The sequence below is a fragment of the Homarus americanus genome, unplaced genomic scaffold (assembly GCF_018991925.1).
Source record: "Homarus americanus isolate GMGI-L3 unplaced genomic scaffold, GMGI_Hamer_2.0 scaffold37032, whole genome shotgun sequence".
Taxonomy (NCBI): Eukaryota; Metazoa; Arthropoda; class Malacostraca; order Decapoda; family Nephropidae; genus Homarus; species Homarus americanus.
In genome coordinates, this window is record NW_024731852.1 from 1,818,347 (window position 1) to 1,841,625 (window position 23,279).

The 23,279-nt window shown below is 41.4% G+C and overlaps 1 protein-coding gene across 1 annotated transcript in view; it reads left to right on the top strand.

Moving 5' to 3' along the window:
- Positions 1 to 6,998, top strand: part of LOC121867924 — a 50,877-nt gene extending 43,879 nt beyond the window's left edge. Inside the window, exon 11 of the mRNA XM_042368068.1 lies at positions 6,145 to 6,998. Within this exon, the coding sequence (XP_042224002.1) occupies positions 6,145 to 6,219 (75 nt within the window). The 3' untranslated portion in view covers positions 6,220 to 6,998. The remainder of the gene's footprint in view (positions 1 to 6,144) is intronic.
- Positions 6,999 to 23,279: the final 16,281 nt, after the last annotated feature.

Consider the following 23,279-nt stretch of genomic DNA (forward strand, 5'->3'; position numbering starts at 1 on the left):
GTCATACAAACAATGTACTATCACAGATAATAATGGATCAGCAATGTTTCGGTAACGTCACTTCCTTCAGGGACTTTTCATAAACACAAACAAAAATGGCCCCTTACAACTGTTTCCCCTTGTACACTCTCCCTCTTCCACTCTTCTTAGTGCTGATACACTCAACGAAGAGTCCCAAGATGAAACAAAAAGTATGGATGAAAAACCCATCCCCGAGAAGGAGGTCCAGAAATCCCCCGAGAAAAAAGTCGAAACTAAAATCGAGAAAGAGATGTAAGATCGAAGCTCCATTATTGGCTGCTTTATCACTGTGCATAATTTATCTTGCATTTAAGGGCACTTCAGTTAACAGTTAAACATATTTTTTTTTATTAATTGGTCATTTTTTGCATGGGTGATGAATGTCATTGTTTCATAACATTTACAGTGAGTTTGAGCATCATTTAAAGATTGTTTTAATGCTATTTTTCGTCAGTTTTATGACGATTAAATGGTCAGAAATGGCCGAATATGTGAATTATTTTTATTTGAGAAATGCGTCGTCTCCCTACTTTTCCCCTTCCCCCCACCCTCCATTCAGTTCACTGCTTGTACTGTATTTTGTTTTCAATTTAATGGGAATGTTGGATGGCTTTCAGTGTTTTATTTCTGTATTTATTGTACCGATAATCTTAAAGGTACTGTAGTTTTAGTACAGTAAATGCAGCTCGGTAATTATACGCCAATAATCTACGTTGAAGTAGTTTGATGCTCTTTAAATGATGTGGTTATTTATTATTATTATCATGCACTTTAAACCACACTATAATTGTTCTTTGATACTGTACTGCATATTGGTACCGAACCCACGGAAACCACTCCCACGATTCAAGGGTAACGCTGTCTTCCTCCTCCTCCTCCTCCCAGCATCCCTTAGTCTCCTCTCCCGCGTTGATGTGTCGTCCATTTGTCTCTATCTCTCGGTCTGTTTCCCTCATTTATTTCCCCCGTGATGCATGTTCTTCGTAAAGCTTAAATCACATTGTATTGTACAGTATTATGCATGAATGGTGTTCCTTGTTCTTTAAAGTTAAAATAAAATTACGGCAGAATATTAAAACCACGACGTTTGATCTTGAGGAATTTTTGTTTTTAATGCTTGGAATCCTAAACCCATTGATATTAATATGGCTTGTTCTTCTGATAGTGCATGCTTAAAACTACACAAATTTGGCATTAACAGTTCATAAAGGTAAAGAGACTTATTAATATACCACTTATAATATGCATGCCAGTATATTAATAACTGTTTCTGTGTGTTTATTATCAACAAAGCCATTCTAATCTATAGGATTTATTTTTTTACTCTTTTTGATCAAATTCTCTGGTAAATCTTATCAGGGATTATGAAACAGTATTTTAATTAATGTACAATACCAACAACTTATAATGTTTGCCTTCATAAAGAGGATCAAATGTTGGTATCTGTGCAACATGTAATACATAAATATTAAACAAAAAAAAACAGCATTATGAAGAATTGGATTATAAAAATGGTGTACGAATTGAATTTAGAAGTTTATTAATATTCAGCCTGTGTTGTTTAGTAAGTGTTCTTGTAAATCCTAGTGTTGATTGGTCCTAAAGTCACCTAACCTGATGTATCTGAACCTAACAACCATTTAGATGGGGTGCCCAGTTCTAATCGGTTATGGTTGTGACAGGCTGGTGATAGATTGTATTAATGAGGTCTATTAATCTTAAGGATATATAAACGGGGGAAAAATATTAAGGTGATTTGAATATTTTGTCGTTAGTGAATGAATTGCAGTTGGATGGAGTTAGTTGTCCCCGTGTGTGTGTTTCTGAAATGCCAAAGAGCTAGTTGTCAGACCTATACATGTTAACTATTAATAATTTTGCAATGAAGAGCATTCTGACCTTACCTCACCTCAGCTCACATTACCTTACCTTACTTAAAATGTTGAAATGCCTAAGAAATCGCTCTCCATTGCTATAAGATACATATTGTCTGTCAGTTTATATGTAAGTTACTGATTTATGTGCAATATAAGTTAGAGATCACTTGAAGATTAACCCCCCAGCTTATTTCACCTCAAGATTACCCCCTCAGCTTATTTCACCTCAAGATTACCCCCCCCCAGCTTATTTCACCTCAATATTAACCACCATATTAGTTGGTTAACCCAGCTTGACCTTTTAATTCAGGTAGTTTTAGGGGAGTTAATAGGTGAAATAAGCTGAAAGCTAATCTTATTGTGATTCCAAGTTTATGTATTGTATGTCAGGGAGATATTGTAATATAATTGTGTGTGTGTGTGTGTGTGTGTGTGTGTGTGTGTGTCAGAATCATGTAAAAAAAAATTCTTTGTATGTGTTTGTGATATACAGTACAGGTACTTAGTAAAATATGATTGTTGATGTTTAAATATAAAAAACTATGTGATTCTTCCAATTTGATATTTTAAACTAAAGAATTATATATATATATATACTGTACGCGTCAAATATACTGCACTATAATTCCTATTTTGATCTTGTTAGAAATTTATGATAGATTGTATTCATGGTTCATTCAATACTTAATATTTTCTATGTAATGTCTGTTTAGCAATGTATACTGTATTTGTGGGTGTATCATAAATTATTGTATTTTTGTATATTTGTGGGTGTATTATTGTATCACTCTATGACCCTGTGAAACATTGTTTTTGCATTTGGTTATATTCAGTTTATTCAATGGTCATTATAGAATTATTTTATTTAACTATTCAGTGATGATATTTTAAAAGTGAAGTCATGTATATTTTGTATTAGCAAAAATTAATGTGAGTCATTATATTTTTAGGTTCATTATGGAAGGTTTCAAAATACTTGTACACACACACACACACACACACACACTCTCACTCACTCACTCACTCACTCACTCACTTTACTGTCATGCACACATACGTACGTACATACATGCACCTCATTCAAATAGGTTTGGTTAGGTTAGGTTGGGTCCCAGTTGAGATAGTATTTATACTAAGAATATTCGAGAGAGAGAGAGAGAAAGAGAGCAATATTTGTTTCACATCTGGGCTTTGAATACACACTTATTTCATAGCTGTCACATCCTGTCTTTAAAATAAGCAGTACTGGACAGATTAGACAACAGAAGCAGTACTGGACAGATTAGACAAAATAAGCAGTACTGACAGATTAGACAAAATAAGCAGTACTGGACAGATTAGACAACAGAAGCACTACTGAACAGATTAGACAACAGAAGCACTACTGAACAGATTAGACAACAGAAGCACTACTGGACAGATTAGACAACAGAAGCACTACTGAACAGATTAGACAAAATAAGCACTACTGAACAGATTAGACAACAGAAGCACTACTGAACAGATTAGACAACAGAAGCACTACTGAACAGATTAGACAACAGAAGCACTACTGAACAGATTAGACAACAGAAGCACTACTGAACAGATTAGACAACAGAAGCAGTACTGAACAGATTAGACAACAGAAGCAGTACTGAACAGATTAGACAACAGAAGCAGTACTGAACAGATTAGACAACAGAAGCAATACTGGACAGATTATACAATATATCCTGTAATTTTCCCTATGTAGGCTTTAACACTGAACAATTAATGGCAGTAGAAAGTCATGAATAAATTAATAAACAAAACCAATCACTTACCTGAAGATTAGCCCCCCCTCCCCCTCCCTCCCTCCAAACATATCTCACCTTGATATTAATTTCCCTAATGCTAAGCTGACCCCCCCCCCCTCCTTGGGTAACATAAGGGTGTATAACTGTTAGGTGAAATAAACTGTGGGGCTAATGTTCACATGATCCCAACTGATGCATTTGGTTAATTCCTTTGGCTATGTTGGTCTTTGTTATTTGGTAGTTACTTAACCAAACGACCAGGGGTTAGTTTTCGGTTAGGTTAGTTTACAGTAGACCAGGTTGGGTTAGGTTCACGTTAACAGCCATCATAAACTACAGTATTTAACACGTCAAAATTCATCATTAGAATTTCAAAGAGACACAAACAATATTTTTTTTGTTCCCTCCATAGTAACAGTTTTATATTTTGTTGTATTTTGCTTACCAAATTTCAGGATGTCTCTACACGACAAAAATCAAGTTCATAACAGTCGGCAAAATGTACAGAAGCAACTTCATGAGGGACATGAGAGCAGGGAGAGGGATAGAGTACAGTTACTGAATAAGAATAACTCAGAAAATCAGTTTTCACATCAGCTGACTGAGCCTAGACACTCAGAGATGATCCCTATCCAAGAGAATAATATCAGAAGTAGAAATATCCACTCGTCTCAGCCACAGATTGTACAGGTACTTACCAAGAAGAGAACACTTGGAGATATTGCCTATGGAATAAACGGTCACCCACGAAGTATGACAATGGCCGTCGAGAATCCCGTCTTAACGTACGGTCGCACGAAAAACGGCAAAAGTACGCCCATCCTAGATACGTCTCTCTCGGAAGGTTCCGTCTACTCCCAACCGTCACTCGAAAAAGTCGGTCGACACACAAATCGCCTCGACGAGAAATGCCAGCCTCCACCGCCGCCACCCAGAAGAAATTCCAATACAGGGGTCTGAAGTATGCAGAGATGAAGGAGTCAAGAGATCCTTTCTGAAAGTCGTCAAATGAATCTGAGAAATGAGAGTCCTCATTATGTCTCGGCCAGTGGAGAACCACCGTATCGGGAAGCAGAAAGTCGCTATTATACGTCGCCGAGCCGAGAGGCACTAAATCAGACGCCAACAACTCCCTATAATACGACACGAAGTCGAGAGAGGCGCTGGACCAAGGCCCCAGTAAGCCTTATTATTTATCAAAAAGTATGGAAGTACTTCATCAAGAACCAGGAAATCCTTATTATACAGCAGCAAGTAGAGAGGCACTAAACCGAGGGCCAAGGAATCCTTATTGCTTGTCAGCAAGTAGGGAGGCCCTGAACCAGGCACCAAGAAGTCCTTATGCCTTGTCAGCAAGTAGGGAGGCTCTGAAACCAGGCACCAAGAACTCCTTATGCCTTGTCAACAAGTAGGGAGGCCCTGAACCAGGCACCAAGGAGTCCTTATTTGTTATCAGAAAGCAGGGAGGAACTGAATAAGGAGCCAAAGAGCCATTATGGTATGTCAGGAAATAAGGAAGCTCTGAATCAGAGACCAAGAGATATTCAAAACACAAGTAAGTCGGCCAGGGCACCCAGCGAAAGTTCATCGCGTACTCTGTATCAGCCACTGAATATTTCTGAAAATCAAGATGACGTTATGGTTGCATATAAAATTGCACCATATGATGATCCACCTGGCATGAGAGCCACCACAAAATGCCCTAATACTCCTGGGTTAGCAGAACAAAAGGAGGCGCCATCTGCGTTACCTCGGGAATCGACCCTTTCGTCTGCGGTGCCCGTATACGGTAGAACCCGCCGTCAGGGCCATCGCCGCTACTGCCCAAAATACCCCCGGCACCCCCTCGTGAGCCATCCCGTCGACGCCCGCAGAGGGTCCCTCGGCACCTAGAGCGAACGCAAGAAGAAATTCACCGACGACGGTAACGACAATTTACTCGAAAGAAAATCCCAGATCCCCATGTCACAGTCGGAGCACGGACCGTCTCGACGGACCCCTCGATTCGTCTCTGCCGCCGGGACAGACGTCGTCCTTCGCCCCGTCGTCGACGAGCTCTGCAAAATTCCTCGGAAGTTTAACGGAGGCATCCGCGTCTCTACGGTCAACCCGCCCTCGTCTAAACCCGTGCACGCTTCGTCTTGGGATTAGAATGGCTTACACATTCTGGATGATGATGTGAAGTATAGTATGTTTTACAATTATGTATTACAGCCATTGTCCTTTTTTTCACCTAAACTATTTTGAATATTTGGTTTATGAATCGGTCTGTCGACACGAAATTGATCTGTAGTTGCTAGTTGTATATAACCGAGTATCCTCAAATATAAAATTTGGATAGGGTATCAAAGAATTGTAATTTTCAGCGATTGCGCTAATTTGCCACTAATTTTACGTCGAACGAGAGCTGCAAGGCATTAACGTAATTATTTCATGCAAGTTACTGATTCGCGATACTATTTTTACAGGGAGAAGGACGACAAGGAGGCCATCTTGAAAGAGGAACAGAAGGAAAAAGAAGAGGAGATGCTGAAGAAAAGTGAATCCAAGAGCAGTGTTACAAAGGACTCCCCAGTGTAAAGCTTGATACAGCACTAGTCTTATTAACAGTTTGAATACACTGATTAGGAGACTTATTTTAGTTTCCTTCGTGTGTAACAAGAGAATAGAAATTACCGTAGAGAATTTTCCATAACAAACCATCGTGATGTGATTTGTACTAGAGAGGTCGTTTGGGGTATCGGCATCACGACAACGTACGATTGAGGCAGCCAAAGAAATCGTAAGAGTACGTCGAACCGTTCACCCGGCAGGAAAATTCGGTCGGTCTTTGCCGTCGTTCTGCGGCCGTCGCACGGAACGGAAGCACCTCGCGGAAGAGTCCGTACGGGAGTTCTCACGGCTGCGACGCATTCCGCGACGTCGACGGCACGTACGACGGAGATATCGAATGCCGGGCGGGCGTTTAGATCGCGAGCGACCGTATTATTCCAGTACATATAAGTTGTGAGCGAGAAATTTGCACGTTCCATCATCCAGGGGGAATGACAGTCCGTGATTGTCATAGTGCAGAGACCAGAGCGAAAAGTGTTTTTATTTCCTTCCCTTATAATTTTATAAAATACCTGTACAGTATATATACTACCGTATATGCATATACAGCTCCTCCCCGACTTACGACCACCTGCACTTACGACCACCTGCACTTACGACCTACCTCGGTTGCACCAAAATTTGGTAAAATTACGTATTTTCGAGTCCCAAAGTCAGTACACACAAAATTTTTGTTTGTAATTCACCTTAAAATGGCTGGCAAGCTTAAAAGTGAGTGTTTTGTGGTGCTGAGAAGAAAGAGACTTATTTTCTATGCATTATTTAAGCATTTCCGACTTACGACCTGGATTTGGGTCCCTAACCCCGTCGTAAGTCGGGGAGGAGCTGTATATGTATAATGAATATATATAGTATTGTATATGTAAGTGATATACACTAGAAATTCTTATTCCTTTTAAATGCAAGTTATTTTTACCAAAACTGTGCAATGCATGTGTGAATGTGCACGAAAGATTTTGCCATCCGTGCCTTGCCGATTGTAGCCTTATCACGTAAAGTATAATTACTTCAACGTTCACAAACTAATTACTATAATTTAATTTTATGTATGGGACGAGTAATTAATGCGAATGTAACGTAAACTCGGTATTGCCTTTAATGTACGTTTAAGCTACTTTATGTTTTGGTCCTCTTTTGTACCTCTGAAATTTTAGGCGACAGGAACCCGAAAGAGACTTAGGGACAAAGAGCCCTCGGCAGTCGGTCACACATTTTTACGGAAGGGAGTTTTTTTCATCGGCTAGGCCTAGTCATAATGCATAGCCAAGTAAGGTACACAAATGTATGGTTTTCATTCCGTAGTTATTGTAAGACAAGGCTGTAAACTCACTGTAATAGAAATGTAATGTTTGTATAGTTGTGTGTCAACAAGTGAAACTTGGCTAGATATAAACACTGTTGGTAATACAATAACACTATATTAATTCTGTGTAATATTATTCCTTTATTTTTGACATAATGTAGGTGCAATCAAGATACTACACTATGGTTATACAATAGTAAATATTTTGGCAAGTTTAATAAACCAGAACATAAATTTATAGGTCATTATAATCATACGTTAATGGATATTTTCCATCGATTGTCAGTTATTGTACAAACTCCTTTTCTGCTCCAGTCGAGCTTTTATCAATTACTTTTCATGCGGGCGTCGCGTCGTCCCCAAATACCCGTACTAATACGGTAGGTCGATTTAGGTCTGGATTCTTTAACAAGAAGTAAGTTCAAACGATAGAAGGAAAGATCATTTACGAGGGTCTGCGTTCTCGTAGCCAAACTTAACGCGCGACGAGCAGACGGGACGCTCGTAACGGAGAACGAGAAAAGGCGAACCGCGTGGATCGGCCACTCGACGATTCGCGACAGCCATCGCCATTTTTGTGGGGTCGACATTACACAAAACGTAACGGAGATTTCACGGCAGAAAAGCGTAAAAGTTTTGAAACAAAAACCCGTTAAAAATTATTAGTTTTGTGAACCGTAGTTAATTGTGAAAGGGAGTTACTGTGGACTAGTGGAAATAGTAGGTTCCCCAACCTGTCATTCCAGCGTAATACGGCGAAACCTCCACATACGGACCTCTCTCTCCGCATAATCCGTCCGACGGGGGTTTCACATCCAACGGCCTCGTCTCTTCGCACGGTCCATTAAATACGGGTTTCACCGCGTTCGAGTACTTACCTCCACTCGAGTGCCATTTAAGAATTTGACTGCCGTACGGCTCGCCATTTTTGCACAAGACGGCGTGTCGAAGGATTTGTTTATATTTGTAATATTAAGAAAAATCAGAGATCACCGGCAAACCGGTATGGGCATCACACTGCCGTAGAAATTAACGATTTAGTATAATTTCACGGAGATACGATTTTTCAAAATTCCTAAATAGTTACTGTACTTTCATAATTTCAAATTTAATGACATCTTTCTAACTCACTTTCACACTTAATTATAGTCATAGCTCTGTCTTTAATGTAGCATTTAAGATAGTCCGAGGGCGCGTCCGCCCAGCCCGCGCGTTAACGCAAGGTCGGCTTTTTTATTGCGATTACGTACGACTAAGCTCGTCTCGACTCCAGTGTGGTAAAAATAAAATGTCTGCTATTGTATTTGGTTATATAACCCTTTTGAGCATGATGGTTTATAACAATTTAACCCTCTCATGCCAGTCGTTCAACCCTCCGAAGATGACGGATACCTACACACTCGTTCGACGACAGACACACGGTGCGGAGAGGCACACACACGCACCGGAAAGGCGATACAGACGTACGACTTTTTCGACCATTAATGGGACAGACACGAACGTTGAAAGAGGGGACAACTACAGAAGTACACAAATAACTCTTGTATACTGTATGTAACAAAAATAACAGAGGTGACTACTATTTCTATGTTAGTGTAAAATGTAGTACTATTTCCACTCTTAGGCGTCATGACACATACAGGAGATCCGACCGAAAACCAAGTCCCAATCACGGGGTATCGACGCTACCGAGGCGACACGCACTCGTTCCGACGACGATATATATTAACCTCGTATCTGCGTATTCGTCGGAGACAACTCTTCACGTATGCCATAAGTTACCACTCGCGTATCGAGTGCACAAATTATATTCGACGTTTGAAACCCCGTACTCTGTCTGTCGATAACCGTGAAAGCGATATACGAAGCGCACGTTAATGAGGATTTAATACGAAGGCCACCCTTATGTTCTACTTCTCTCTGTCATATTTCCTTCATTTGTTCTTTCTAAATATTTCAGTTCATGGTTACTTCATAACCTCAGTTCTTTTGGTAGCATGGCGAGGGTAGGCACATGGGTACTGTAACTCTGATAACAAGGTCACTTGGACAGAATAAAGGTGGATACTGGGAAAAAGAAATACCCCTAATAGACTCCAAGAAAAGGTTTATTAATATGAAATCAAAGTAGGGAAAAAGATGGCATTAACATACAACTCCAAGGTGCAACTCCTCGGCTTCACTCGCTTGCAATTCACTTTTTTTTACGGTACTCTTACTTAAGAACATAAGAAAGTGGGATACTGCAGGAGGCCGACTGGCCCATACAGGGCAGATCCCTTTCACACCCATCCCAGCACTTCCATGTGCCTATCCAACTTCGTCTTGAAGCTCCCTAGCGTCCCCGATCCTACTATAGCACTCGGTAGCCTATTCCACATATCCACAACTCTATAACCAAACCAGTGCTTGCCTATATCCTTTCTGAATCGGAATCTATCTAATTTAAAGCCATTTGTTCTAGTTATTTCGTTATTACTGAGCTTCAGAACATTTACTGAGCTTCAGAACATTTACTGAGCTCACAACCTTACTAGTGTTACGTTACATTACCAGACAAACTTACATCTGATACTTCACTAGACTTTAGTTAGTACATATGAGATGCACTCTCAACGCACAACACGGTAATACCGATACCAACAAGTTACGTGGGTTCACTACCCAACATGGGATAATTATATTCCAGATAATTATCCCCAATCATATACAACAAACGCCGTGGACCGTATAACTGTACGGCGTGTCCCAGGGTAGGACGCCGGCGTCTCGATCGGCGGCAGTCGAACACGCGGCGAGAGTCCGAGGTTTAGCCCCCACGATGCACGTAGCGGCTTAATCCTGCCGAATCGGCGACATCGTCCATTACAGCTAACCGTCAGGTATCCACCGACTCCGGGCAGCCGGTGGGGTGTTCAAACATCCCACACACCGGATCCGAGAACAAATTTGCAGAAGCGTCAAGGGGAGGCCGATCCTCCACCTCGCCGGGGTTTTTATACCCGTGAGTTGCCAGAGGCGGCTACTCGCACAATGACGACAATCACATACAAATCAACTGTCACACATTCAATGTTGACACGGGTCTGGCGTATTACTGAAGTTCATTTACATAAACTAATTCATGATTGAGCTTGCCAGGAGAAAGTGGAATATACACGTTGACAACCGCGTACAAAAGGCGGGGCTCACGGAGAGGGATCCCCGGTGCAAAACACGTTTCTTCCCGGGGATGTCTTGCGGACGTGAAGTATAATAAGAATCGACAGGTTTAAAACAGACCAGCAGTCAATGCGACCACGACATTACGCTGTCTCTTAACCTCTCGTATCTTCACACACAACCGGGCACACGGTAGTACTTTTCCGAGCGACGTACCGCCGCTTCGACGAGTGCACCGCTGCCGGCGCCAAGGCCAAATCAAGTATGTTTTATGTTCCACTCAGTATCACAATATAGATGCCGTCCTCTGAAGATTCTCGTCGGATTTTCTCGTCGACGGGAGTGGGATCGAGGATGAAAGTTGTGGGTTGCTGTTGGTAGATATGAATGGAATGTCATTGTGTTTTGTCTTTCCTTTTGTTGGTACAGCTCACAGATTCGTCTTCTATCCCAGTGGTGAATGGTTATTGGAAATCCTATTATTATATATTAATTCCCAAGTGAATCTTAGTCCTGTAGTTGGTTTTCTTAATATTATTCCTCTATATGAAAATAAAGGCCCTTTGAATAAATCCTGTTTCTTTCTTAATGTAAGATGCATGTAATTGGCTGTGGGTGTAGTGGTACTTCTTGGGGGACCTCACACACCAGATAAACCCACAGAACAATTTTAAAACCCATCATTCAATTAGATGTGTTTTAGACTTATCTACTTGACTATTTAGCTTAATTCTGCCTAACTGAAAAAACAACAAACATACTGAATGTGTAATGAGGCGAAATTTTAGGTAAAGTAATTCCTTGGCACTCTTCTGCAAGCACTGCTAATAACTACATGCTATAGAAACAAACTAGGACATTCCTTGTTCAATATCTTCAGTGAGGTGACTGTTCAAAGGTTTAGTTACCACACGATCTCTACCTACTTTTATAACAATACCCATGAAAATACCTTTAACAGGTACGGAATCCTCCACCCCCACAGTCGCCGGTTGGAACGTCGGATCTGTCGTCGCTCGCTAATGTCGGAGCAGAACGGTAACGGAACCATCGATACCAGACAAAACCTTTTAGCACAACACCAAGAGGAGCCTACATCTCAAGATACTCAGAGATGCATTAGTTTATCCTCTGCGCCATTTGAGCGGTCGGTCACGTCTCTGTAATGCTACGTCGGTAATCATCGGGCCGTACAGTTTGCACAACGTACGAGAGAATCTGCACCACCGTCGATCAAACGTGGCCTTTAATTCACACTCGTTATAACATTGGTAGGTTTTCCAGTTCACAAATACCCAAGGAGTCTTCAGACACTCATTTTTTTTTAGATTGCCCCCGAAGGGGCTAGTTTATTGGGCACCCCCTTACATCCCTTGCAAGGCGAAGCGCAGAAGCGTTTACAGCACCCATCTGGGAAGCGTGCATTAAGGGCAAATTAAATAAAGCGACAGAACGACGAGTGCGGGGGGGGAATTCTCGGTACAATTTATCCGTTTATGGCAAAGCGTGGCAGGTCCCTAATAATGTCAAGTGCCAGGCCATAGGCACGGACAATGTCGAGGGACACGTCTTTTAGCGCGACGGCGCGTTCGTCGGCTTCAAGGGGGACGTCGAGAGGTCGGCAGGGGACGTCCTCGGCGTAGATACGTAGTCCACCTGCACGTCCGCACGGCGGTCAATCGACGCGGAGAACCGGAGCGGACGGGCCACAGGTGCCGGCACGGAGCCGGGGGTGGCGTCCTCGGGTCCAGGAGCAGTTGCGGCAGGCGGACAGGGCAGGTCCGGTAGCGTGGACGCCAGCAGCGATGCCAGGCGGCGGCGGTGTAAGCCGCTAGTAGGAAGAGCACACGGGGGGGTGACTGGGTAGCAGCTGGAGGCAGGGGTAGTCTGTTTAGGTTGGAGATGGCGGTACAGTGTATCAAAGAGTCTTTCAATGCAGTTGGTAAATTCGATCTGATGTTTGGGCATCAAAATGACCCAATTTCAGTAGTACTTAGAAACTCCTGGCTATCCCTAAGGACGATATAAGGACATGCCAGACTGGACAAGTTTTACTAACAATAAAGACAGTTGAAGCTTTCAACATTGCTCAATGGATCTTGGATGTTCCAACTATAATCAGACACATCTAAGTTGCCCTAACATCAGTGCCGGATTTAGACTTGTGGAGGCTCTCCTCATTATAACTACCCAAGAGGGTGGGGTGGCGAGTGAAGCGAGCCTAAACATCTGGGGGGCGCTGTAAGCCCCCCCCCCCCCTCCTCCCCCGGGGGGAAAATTTTGAAATTTGAACACTTCTTTGGAGAATTTTGAAGCCATGTGCAGTTATATTGAGGAAATTTGAACATTGAGAAATGTTTAAATAACTGTGTATTTATTGATAGTGTACAAATTCCCAACACACACACAAAAGTGAGACATGACTGGAGTCATTCATGTGGTTTCAAGTCGACCAGCCCTGCTATACGGTTCATAGGAAAACCAGGTATTCATGAATTTCTAGGAGTAGCTAGCCTAACTTCTATCACGCTTCTTGCTGAACATAGTTTTACGTGATGGAATAGATAAACATGAATTTTGAAGAATGAAAATAAAAATAATCCAAACGAATAAACAAATAAATAAAATATTGTAATATGTGGAGGCCTCTGGGCAGCTGCCCAGTCCTGAATCCGGCCCTGCCTAACATATACCACCATAGTTGCAATTTCAAATTCGGTGTCACGCTTAAGCCCCGTCCACATGATCGAGCACTGCCCGACGGGCACTCGCTTAATGCCAGTTGTTCGGGCAAACCAACGGAGTGCCCGTGGTCTAGCGAAATCACCAGATAAGGCCGTCTGCCTGGTGGTTTGCTGCCGGGTATGGATGGACGACCCTGCCAGACAAACGAAGTTAACCTTGGAACCCTGGCTGCCAGTTTTTCAGTCTCGCCACAAGTCACCACTGGAAAATGCCTGTTCTTCCGTCCGCCACAGACCAAGGAAACATTCATTGGTCTAGAAAAGAGACCATGGTGTTGATTGAACTCTATCGTCAGCACCCTTGTCTATGGAATGTCAAAGTGGACATGTACAGGGATAGGGACAAACGTGCAGCGGCACTACAATTACCACAAGTGATGTGAAGAGAAAAATTGAATCACTTCGAAATCAGCATAGATGGGAACTAAGAAAGATGCAAAAATGAAAAAAGTCTGTAACTGAGGACATTTATATTCCCACATTATGGTGCTTTGATGCACTGCATTTCTTCATTGATGGTGACACAATTCGACAATCTGTGTCAAACATGGATACTCACACTACAGAAGATGTCTGAGGTACATTCTGATCACGAGGTACGTATGCAAGCGTTCTCTCTCTCTCTTTGTATTGTACGTAATATGTATGTATATATTTTTGTGTGTCCCTATTAACAAAGGGCTTGTGTATATTTGTTTTATTTATAGATATTCAACGATCCGCTACTGCTGGGACTTGATGATAATCCACCAGCCACTGTCACTGGTTCGGCCACGCCCACTGTGTCTCGTTCGGCTGCAGAATCGAATACTCGTGAACCCTCACCGCCAACGACCGAGCAAAAGGGTTTCTGACGATGCTGATAATATCCTGAGAGGCCCTCCACCACCTGCAGTCATTATCTTCCTCCGAAAATATTATAAATGATGCAGACAGTGATTTTGGTCAGGTTATTTCTAACGATCTTTGACAGATGAGCGGTGAAAATAAAATACATGCTCAGAAACTTATATATGAGATCCTTTATCTGGGGAAACTAGGTAGGCTTTCCTTATCAACGACTATTATGTAAGGGTCATTTATTGAATGAGGGTGTTGGATATGCGTACTTATTATAACTTGATGCGTCATTAGTGGCAAACGTTGATAACTTGTTAAAACATACTCTAGTATTTTATTTTTATTGACGAATATGCATGTTGGTTTGGTTTACACGTCTTTATTGTTTGGAGTGGGTCTTCAGATATTTAATTTAAGAGTACATACGCTAGGGAGTATGTAATTATGTTAAATACAGTGTATAATAAGTTGTCTATAGCGTTTTGGAAGCTACCTTGTGTCCTAAACAGGTCCATCATGTGTATGGAGGGTTGTCCCCTTTTACAAAAACTGTTATTTTGATTAATAATCGATAAAAACCGGAAACCCTACTATATCACATAATAAGACCTGTGTTACCATGGGAACCTCTCGTGACCGTCAAAATTGAATAACTATGTATACTACAAATCTCACCTGCAAGTAATCCTCCTTGAGTACTTCATATATGGCTTGACAAGTTGCAGGTATTATGGTAGACAAACTTTTTGATATCCTCTTTGTATACTGAAGCAACGTGTAGGAGCACCCAGTTGAAAGAAATATGAGCGTAGCCTCTAGAGATATGCTCTGCCTCATAATGGTATCTTGTTTTTTTATGTATGGTTTCAATGTAGCGAGAAGTCTATAGAAGGTGTTGGGGTTCATTCTCATGTAGTTAGTGAAGTCTTTTATGTTCACCTTACAGTTCACGTAAAATCGTGGCATGACTTCCCTTAACTTTTCGTCGAGATAACCATTCCTTGTTTTTTCTTCTTTTTGCACACTGTAGCAATTATTATACACCGCTATAGTCTTCGATTTAACTGTCCTGCGACATACCATGGTGATCGTACCGCAGCAGCTACTGCCGACCACCTACTAGTGGCAGTGTGACTGCTGCCAACCAGCAACTGCGTGTGTACGACGACACACAGGCTTTGCCCTGTAAACGGGCAAAGTCCGCTGGGCATTGTTCGATCGTGTGGACGGGGTTATGGAATAATTAAGTCTCGGGTGCACTCTAAGATTGATAGAAAACGGAAGACCGAGATGTCCTGAAGCGATGAGAAAACGGACGCCTCAGACGGAGGGTAGAGACTCGATAAAGAAGGCATATCTACACGTTTTGAGCGTAATATTTCTGATTTTTCGTTAACCGAGATGCACGACCGTGGTCATTACATCTTGAACGCACTTTTTTAATGCCAATTTTTCCTTAATTTCAAAGCCCTTCTCATGTTAAACAATTAAAAAGCAATTTTATAGATTAAAATACTCAAGAAATATACATTGTAGCGGAAATGCAATAGAAAAAAATGGTTATGGAATTGTCCAAACTGCAGAGTTCAAGTCTTAAATTCCTTACATGACCAGACCTATAATTTTACCCTAATTTCGCCTGAACTTTCGTCGTGTTAAATTTTAAGACTTGTGGGTGCTGTAGCGGTCTATTATGTCAAAGATGGAAGTGCTTATTTTTATTTATAGGTTAGATTTTCAAATATCTTGTTTGGAATTTCGTATTTCATCACTTCTGGTGTTAGTGGGGTTATCAGACAATACCAAGACTTGTTTAAACCAGTGAAGATCGAACAGGGTATTCGTTTCTCGGCCACTCTCGATACGAGAATGTGTATTTTGAACGATTGGAAAGTAAAAACCAGCATATTAATTTCGTCTTTTGTCCATTGGGTTATGTTGTGAAAAAGTAATCATGTTTTAAGATGAATAGAGCGGTATTTCCTAAGAAGTAGAAGCGTTTAATACTGTAGGGTTTCGTGATATTGTAGTGGAATTGTCCCCTACAAACGCTGTTTGTCGCTGCCTAGCCGACCCCACCAATTCCCCAGTGTATATCTCGTGGTCTGGGTCAACCAGCGCCGCCATACACCACGGAGCGGGGGTCAACTGCTAAGCCACGCCTACCCCCGCTATTTAAGACCTGACCTCGTGGTGATCTCTCTTTCTACCTACACCAACCAGCCAGCAACACCTCCGCCTGCCTGGCGGCCCCCGCTCCTCCGCCTGCCTGGCGGTGCTCTCTCCCGCTGGCGAGCATGGCGACCCACAAGCTGTCCTTCTCTGAGCGTCCTCACCAACCAGCTCTCTCTACATCACGCTTGTAACCATGCTGCCTTCCCAGCACCAAGCTGCATTGTACATCCAATACAACATGTATATAGAGAGCACATCCTGAGTGTGAACCAAACAATATCTACCCCACAATATAATGTTGTCTAGCACTCAGGATGGATGGAAACTCTAAGGTGGTGGTTTTATTATATAATATAAGTTATATGGTTGAAAGTCTGGTGCTGGAGATGCCGTGTGGTGAGGAGCTGCTCAGTAGACACGTTCGGTGAGTAGGGTGTTGAAGGAGGTAGATGTGCAGGAGCTTCGTTAGAGAAGATGTCGCCTGTTGCTGGCTTCCAGGTTGAATGAGAACGGGACAGCAAGGAGCTTGCTTGGAGGTGTTGCGTGTTCAGGAACCGAGAGCAGAATGAGAGAGCTGGTTGGTGAGGACGCTCAGAGAAGGACAGCTGGTGGGTCGCCATGCTCGCCAGCTGGAGCGAGGGCTGCCACGCAGCGACGGAGGAGGAGGTGTTGCGTGTTCAAGAAGAGGCCAGAATGAATCTCAATGGAGAGACAGAGCTTATATACACAGCTGCCGGAAGTAGACCGTGGGAAGTCGCCGGTCTTTTGACTCTGTTGCTAGGGAACGGTAGCGGCTGGTTGCTAGGATACTGTGGCATCTGGTGAAGACCCCCCCCTCGCTCCCCGGGCCGCTCGTTTGGTTGCTACGGAAGACGTAGCAGGTGGAATGCGGCTATGCAGTTGTAGGGGAGACGTCCACTACAATACCATTAAGCACTGTATTTGGGAAATATTTTGGGATAAACTTGAGAAATGGACATAGTCCAGATTTTATTATAATCTGGGTTTTGATTCAGTAAAATAAAGGATTTATATTATTGCATAAAATATAATGTTGGACAAATTTTATTGGTTACATACTCTATAATCAATATGTACACATTTGGGTCTACTTGGACAGAATATAATGCAACACAGCTCGTTACTGGGTCTGGGTGGAGGTTGAAGGAATAACAAAGTTGCTGGAAACGAGCTTTTTGAAGTCAATGCTTGTAGTTTAACACGTATTTGTTAGGAAACAAAAATCTCACTCAAGTTGTGGGAAAGATCCACCTCCCATTAACAGCGGTAGAGCTCGAGTAGGCAAGTAGTTCTTCCGAGGTATTCTCCAGCAACAGTTGAAAACCAAGATAATTTTGTAGAATCTGCCAAGTGTTGTGATGGGCAGCTTAGTCGATCAATTCGTATAGGTCGCACGTTTGTCTAACGAGCGTGTTCTAAAGATCAAATAATAGGCATTAAGACTAATGTAGTTTCAGCCTGGTGGAATAGTCGAACACAAAACTTGATTAAAATGTTTAGTTTTGTTAATATCCAAAATGCTAATAAAATTTGCCATTTTTGTCAAGTGAAAGTTCAAACTATGGCTTCATATTCACAAACAAATAATTTATAAGATAAATATTTCAAGGCACACTTACAATATCAAGCAGAGTTTAACACTACAGCATCAAAACCTACATCAGATGTTGTATCGTCGTCGTGTACCAGTGTTCTGTGCTCACGTCCGTTTACCAGGCTTTATATACAGGCGGCCCACACTCCCTGACCAATCACAAGCTGTTTTAAGTTAAGTTGTAGCCAATGGGAACATTCCCTCGTTATGACGTCAAAGTGACACCATGCCGGAGCGAAACGCCGGCAGGTTTGGTTGTTTGGTTGTTTGATGACGAGTAAACGATTTAAACTTTATTGTGACACGAAAGTAGTGTAAAACGTGAAAGGAAAATATTATGAAATCGTATTCACTGCTTTATTTATGTTGGATAGAAATTGTGAATATATTACAACAGCAATATTGGCCTCACTTTAAGTGTGAGACATTGTTAAGAGACATATACATGAAAATAGTACTATTGTAATATTAAAAAAAGTCATAAACTTAAATAGAATAGCCTAAAGAAGTTAATATGAGGAATAAAATAAGATCACAAAGAGAGAAAAACAATGAACAACAAAGCACCGAGTTAATATTAACCTTTACTTGAAATTGACCATACAGCAGAAACACTAAAATTAACAAAAGACAGACATATGTTACAACAATGGAGAAGAAAACTTACACGTTACAACAAAGTAGAGTAGAGTCGTGAGCAGGGCCGGATTGAAGAGTGGGCAAAGTGGGCAGTTGCTACTCGTTGAAATTCACGACTAGCTGGTTTTCCTATGAACCGTCTATTTTTAATGAATGCTGTTGTTTGTGTTGCTAATAATATGATATTTAGAATTGCGGAACTCCCAGATGTTTAGGTTAGCTTCACTCGCCACCCCACTCTCTTGGGGTAGTTATAATGAGGGGAGCCTCCACAGGTGTAATAAATCCGGCACTGGTGGTAAGTGCTGTTTGTCCTCTGCGGATGAATATAATATACTCGTCAGTTACATGGGGTATGGCTTACATAGACCAGTTTCTAGTTGACATAGCAATGGTTAGAGAGATATTTACTATCACAATTTGATAATGATTTATTGGGTCAGGTCTCAGCTCACACGTACTACAGTACTTTGGAGAGTAAATGTGGTACCTGATAATATAGCGTACATTTATGTCAAGGAATTATTATATAACATTTAGTAGCATGTGGATTAGTACACGTAACATGGCATAGTATAGAATGTTAGCACGATAGTTTTGTTTTACATTGTTATAATTAAGTTATAAATATATACTGTACGTAAAGTATTTGACGGTAATGGGAAAACATTATTCGGGTCGTGACTTTATTAAATTGACCGTTGATAGTTCTCACCAAGGAATGGAGATGTGAGTGACTGACTGAAGGGTATCTTGTTATTTGCATCTTGGAAGAAAACTTTATTGACTACGATACTGCCACCGTAGGCTGTGAGTTGCTATCATAATTTTTTGGTTCGTTAGCGTATTACAAATTGTGTGGTCCACTTATGTCTATGGTGCAAATACCCAAGAGCAGTTTATCTGGGATAATCCCCTCGTTTGGTTGTGACGGTGTTTACCGGAGAAGAAGTTCGGGGTCCCGGAAAGCACGAATCTGGCAGTTTTGAGCTGGGAAACTTTGGCTATATTTCATGAAATGGACTTTGTTGGAGTTTGTTTGAATAATGTTGAAGATGACACCAGGGTTTTTTTAATGTATCCTTGTACTTTGACGCCAAGGTGAAGAATAAAATGCTGAAAATTTGAAGTTATTCGAATGAGCGGGTTCGGTGAGCAGAGAGCAAATAATTTGACGTTTCGGCATCGAGTCGGCGGGAAGGTTGGGGTATTTAAAGGTCGAACCGGCAAGGATGCATCAGTTACAATCCGATCCTTGTGTCTGGTGTTAGAACTTCTTTAGTTTGTGAAGAAGAAAAGAAAAGAAAAGAAAAGTGTAGTATATAAAGTCGTGTTTAGACATTTGTTCGTTTGGCTGTTAGTGTTCCGCATTGGAAATGTTTTGTTAAAAATTTGTCTGTGGTTTTTAATACAAGTCATAGATGTATTTGACTTGTGGTCTGTGAAACATATTTAAAATTTCTGTCTGTGGTTAACTAGGGAGTTTTTGAAGTTGTTCATAATTCAACTTCTTGTAGAACCAAATATTTAAATTGAACACGGTAGTTTAATTGAAATGAAATGAAATCTTTTAAGTGTTAAACGTGCTAAGTGTTTTAAAAAGTTGAAGTGTTAATAGTGTACTTTTTGAAATTGGCGGAATATGTTTTTTTTTTTGCAAGAAATTGTGTTATTTCGTTGACTGATGGAAAGTGAATTTATGAGCATGAAGATTGTCTAGCGAGTTCGTTATTGAAATATTATCTCGATCTGAAGTTGTTTGGATGCGAACTTCAATGCAGTTTTAAGTGATGGTGGTGGAATCTTGAAAATGAGTGAGAAGAAAATAAAGCTGCAGCATTTATGTGTGATTTGAGCTTGGACTGTTCATAGTGATAAGTGATCGTGGTGGATATTGAAAATAAGTGAGAAGAAAAATAAAAGATGCAGCATATATGTGTACTGTACATTGAGCTTGGATAGTTCATAGTGATCGTGGTGGAATCGTGAAAATGAGTGAGAAGGAAAAAAGATGCAGCATTTGTGTGCCAAGTAGTAAACCATACGTGTGTGTTTTGATGCGTATCGTAGGAGATTGGAGGTGTTGTGCATATAGTGATCCCATGAAGTGGAAAATAAAATAAATCTCCCGTCAGCGACGTTTTGGTAAACGAGGGGTGAGGGCAGGTAAGTGACTATTGATGTTGAGTTTCTTTAGCGAGGTAAAGATTGGGATTTGACATGAATAACAATATTGATATGGGTGAGCCAATTGGTAGCCTGCTTTGAGTGTATGAAAAATAAGCGGCATAAAGTCGAACGTTTTGAATGTAGTCTGCTAAAGATGCATCGACCCGACCCTGGGTCTCGTGCTCGCAATTTTACTTGTGAGTACTTAGGCTGTATGTAAAGGTGATTGTGATTGGTGGATCTGTTTTGGGTTGTATGAGTTTTAGGAAAATGATTAAAGAAAGGAAAGGTAGATTTTTTTTATTTGTAATAAAATAATCATTGCTATTTAAAGTCATGGGAAGTTAAGATATGTTCGTATATTTGGATAAATAGTGAAGAAATTTGTATTAATGAGCGTTTTGTAGTTGTTGGCATAAAATGTAGTGGGTGTTTTAAGATTTTGTAGTAGTTTATTTTCAGATAATAGCAGCCGCAGTGGGCTGCCGCATGAGCGTTAAGTTGGAGCCAACTAGCGTGGGAAAGGTTGATTTTTGCAGAGACGTGTCCGGCACAGAGGTAGACCCAGAATTTAGAGTTTAGGTGAATGAAATTGTTGCATGGGTGTTGTGTTTGTGCTGTTATATACTGGAGGCTATATAATGGTACTACACTCTCGGTTGTGTGTGCTTATGGTCGTATGGTTCATTTGTTAGTTTTATACGCAGACTAGTGTTATTAATTGTTGTGTATGTGGTTTTGTTTCATTAATTTTGACTTGTTTGTTGTAAATTTTGAAGCTTGATGCCTTTTATTGCAGGTGTACGGAAGGCTTATACTGTGGAATAGAGAAGAGAATGTGGCCTAAGTTTTTAGGTGGTGGCGAGCGCGTCTACACTTGCGGTGAGGAATTCGTCAATACGGTATTTAAAATGGAAGTTGTAGTTGTTTTTGACTAAAGAGAAGTGGTAGCTGTAATATGAAAATTGATAAGTGGTTCATGGCTAATATATTTGTATTGAGGATTAGTGTGTTTTATAGGTTAGGTAATAAATCCATTTTTTCAGGTTGTTGTTGGAGGTGGAAGGAGCCGGTATTTTTTTGAGGTAGACTAGGGGGAATAGTGATGGGTAAGTGATGTTGAAGTTTGTAAAATAGTTGTTAAATTTTAAATCGATTCTTGGTCTTGTCCCGTAGAGCAATAGAAATGTTAAAAGTTGACATTAAAATAAATGATTGTGGCTTGAGTTTGGTAATGTTAAGTTTAAAATGTGCAATTTTGTGCCTTGGCTGTAGATTAAAGAAAAGGTAAATGAGTTTTGATAAATTGAGTTTATTATATAGTAGTGAGAAAGATTTGATAAATGGGTAACGAGTGATTTTTTTCAGGTTGGCATCTGGTGGTGGTCCTCGGTTCTCTAGTGCACTCAAAAGTGCCTAGAGACGGGCAAGGGGAGACTTAAGTGAGGTGTATAAACCTGTGAAAGGGCACTACTTAGTCGAGGAACCGTACCCGTAGCTGACTGACGCCCGCCTCACAAGGGGTCACAGCCGAAGTGGGGGTGCCGGCGGTAGAGCGGTACTGCTCTCGCCTCGCAAGCGAGACGTCTCGGGTTCGATTCCCGGGCCGGTGGAAAGTGGGTTGGACACATTTCCTAGACCCCCTCTGTCCCTGTTGACCTAGCAGTAAAGTAGGTACCCGTTGTAAATCGAAAGTTGCGAATTCGTATCTGGGGAAAGTCGTCGGAGCTAGCCGACAAAATGTTAAAGACTGGAGGGTTGTACGCCCTTGACAAAAAATGCTATGATCCTTTAGGCAAGCACAAATTTGGCATGCTGCCTAGTTGGGCGGTGTAGGCGCTTGTGCCCTTCACCTTGCATGGGAATAAGGGGGGGTGAGGGGGGATGCCCCTCTGCCTCCCCCTTCTCAAAAAGTGTGGTAATGAGAAATCGAAAAAATGGTAGAGTAGAATATAGTCTTGTGTTGACTGTATCGACTAACCAAGAGGAAGTATGGTCGCCATCCAGAGGTGGGGGAGAAGCCTATGTTGGAAAGGAGCCAAGTGTTGTAACTAGTCGCCCTGTGCAGCATGTGCTAAAAGGTAATGTATACTGTTAAGTGGTTGAAGGTGGGGTCTGTTTGATATGAAAATGAAGAGGGACTTTGGTCGTGGTTATTGATGTGGTAATTGTTTTCTACAGGAGTTGTTGCAGTCCAGAAGACGTGATTGGTGTGTGATAATCCAGAGGGACATTAACGCTCGAGTGAATGTTGGAAATGAGAGGCAGTAAAGGTGTAAGTATTGAAGTTGTACCTATACTTTGTTATAATTTGAAGAGTAGAGTATTTGTAACATTGACGTA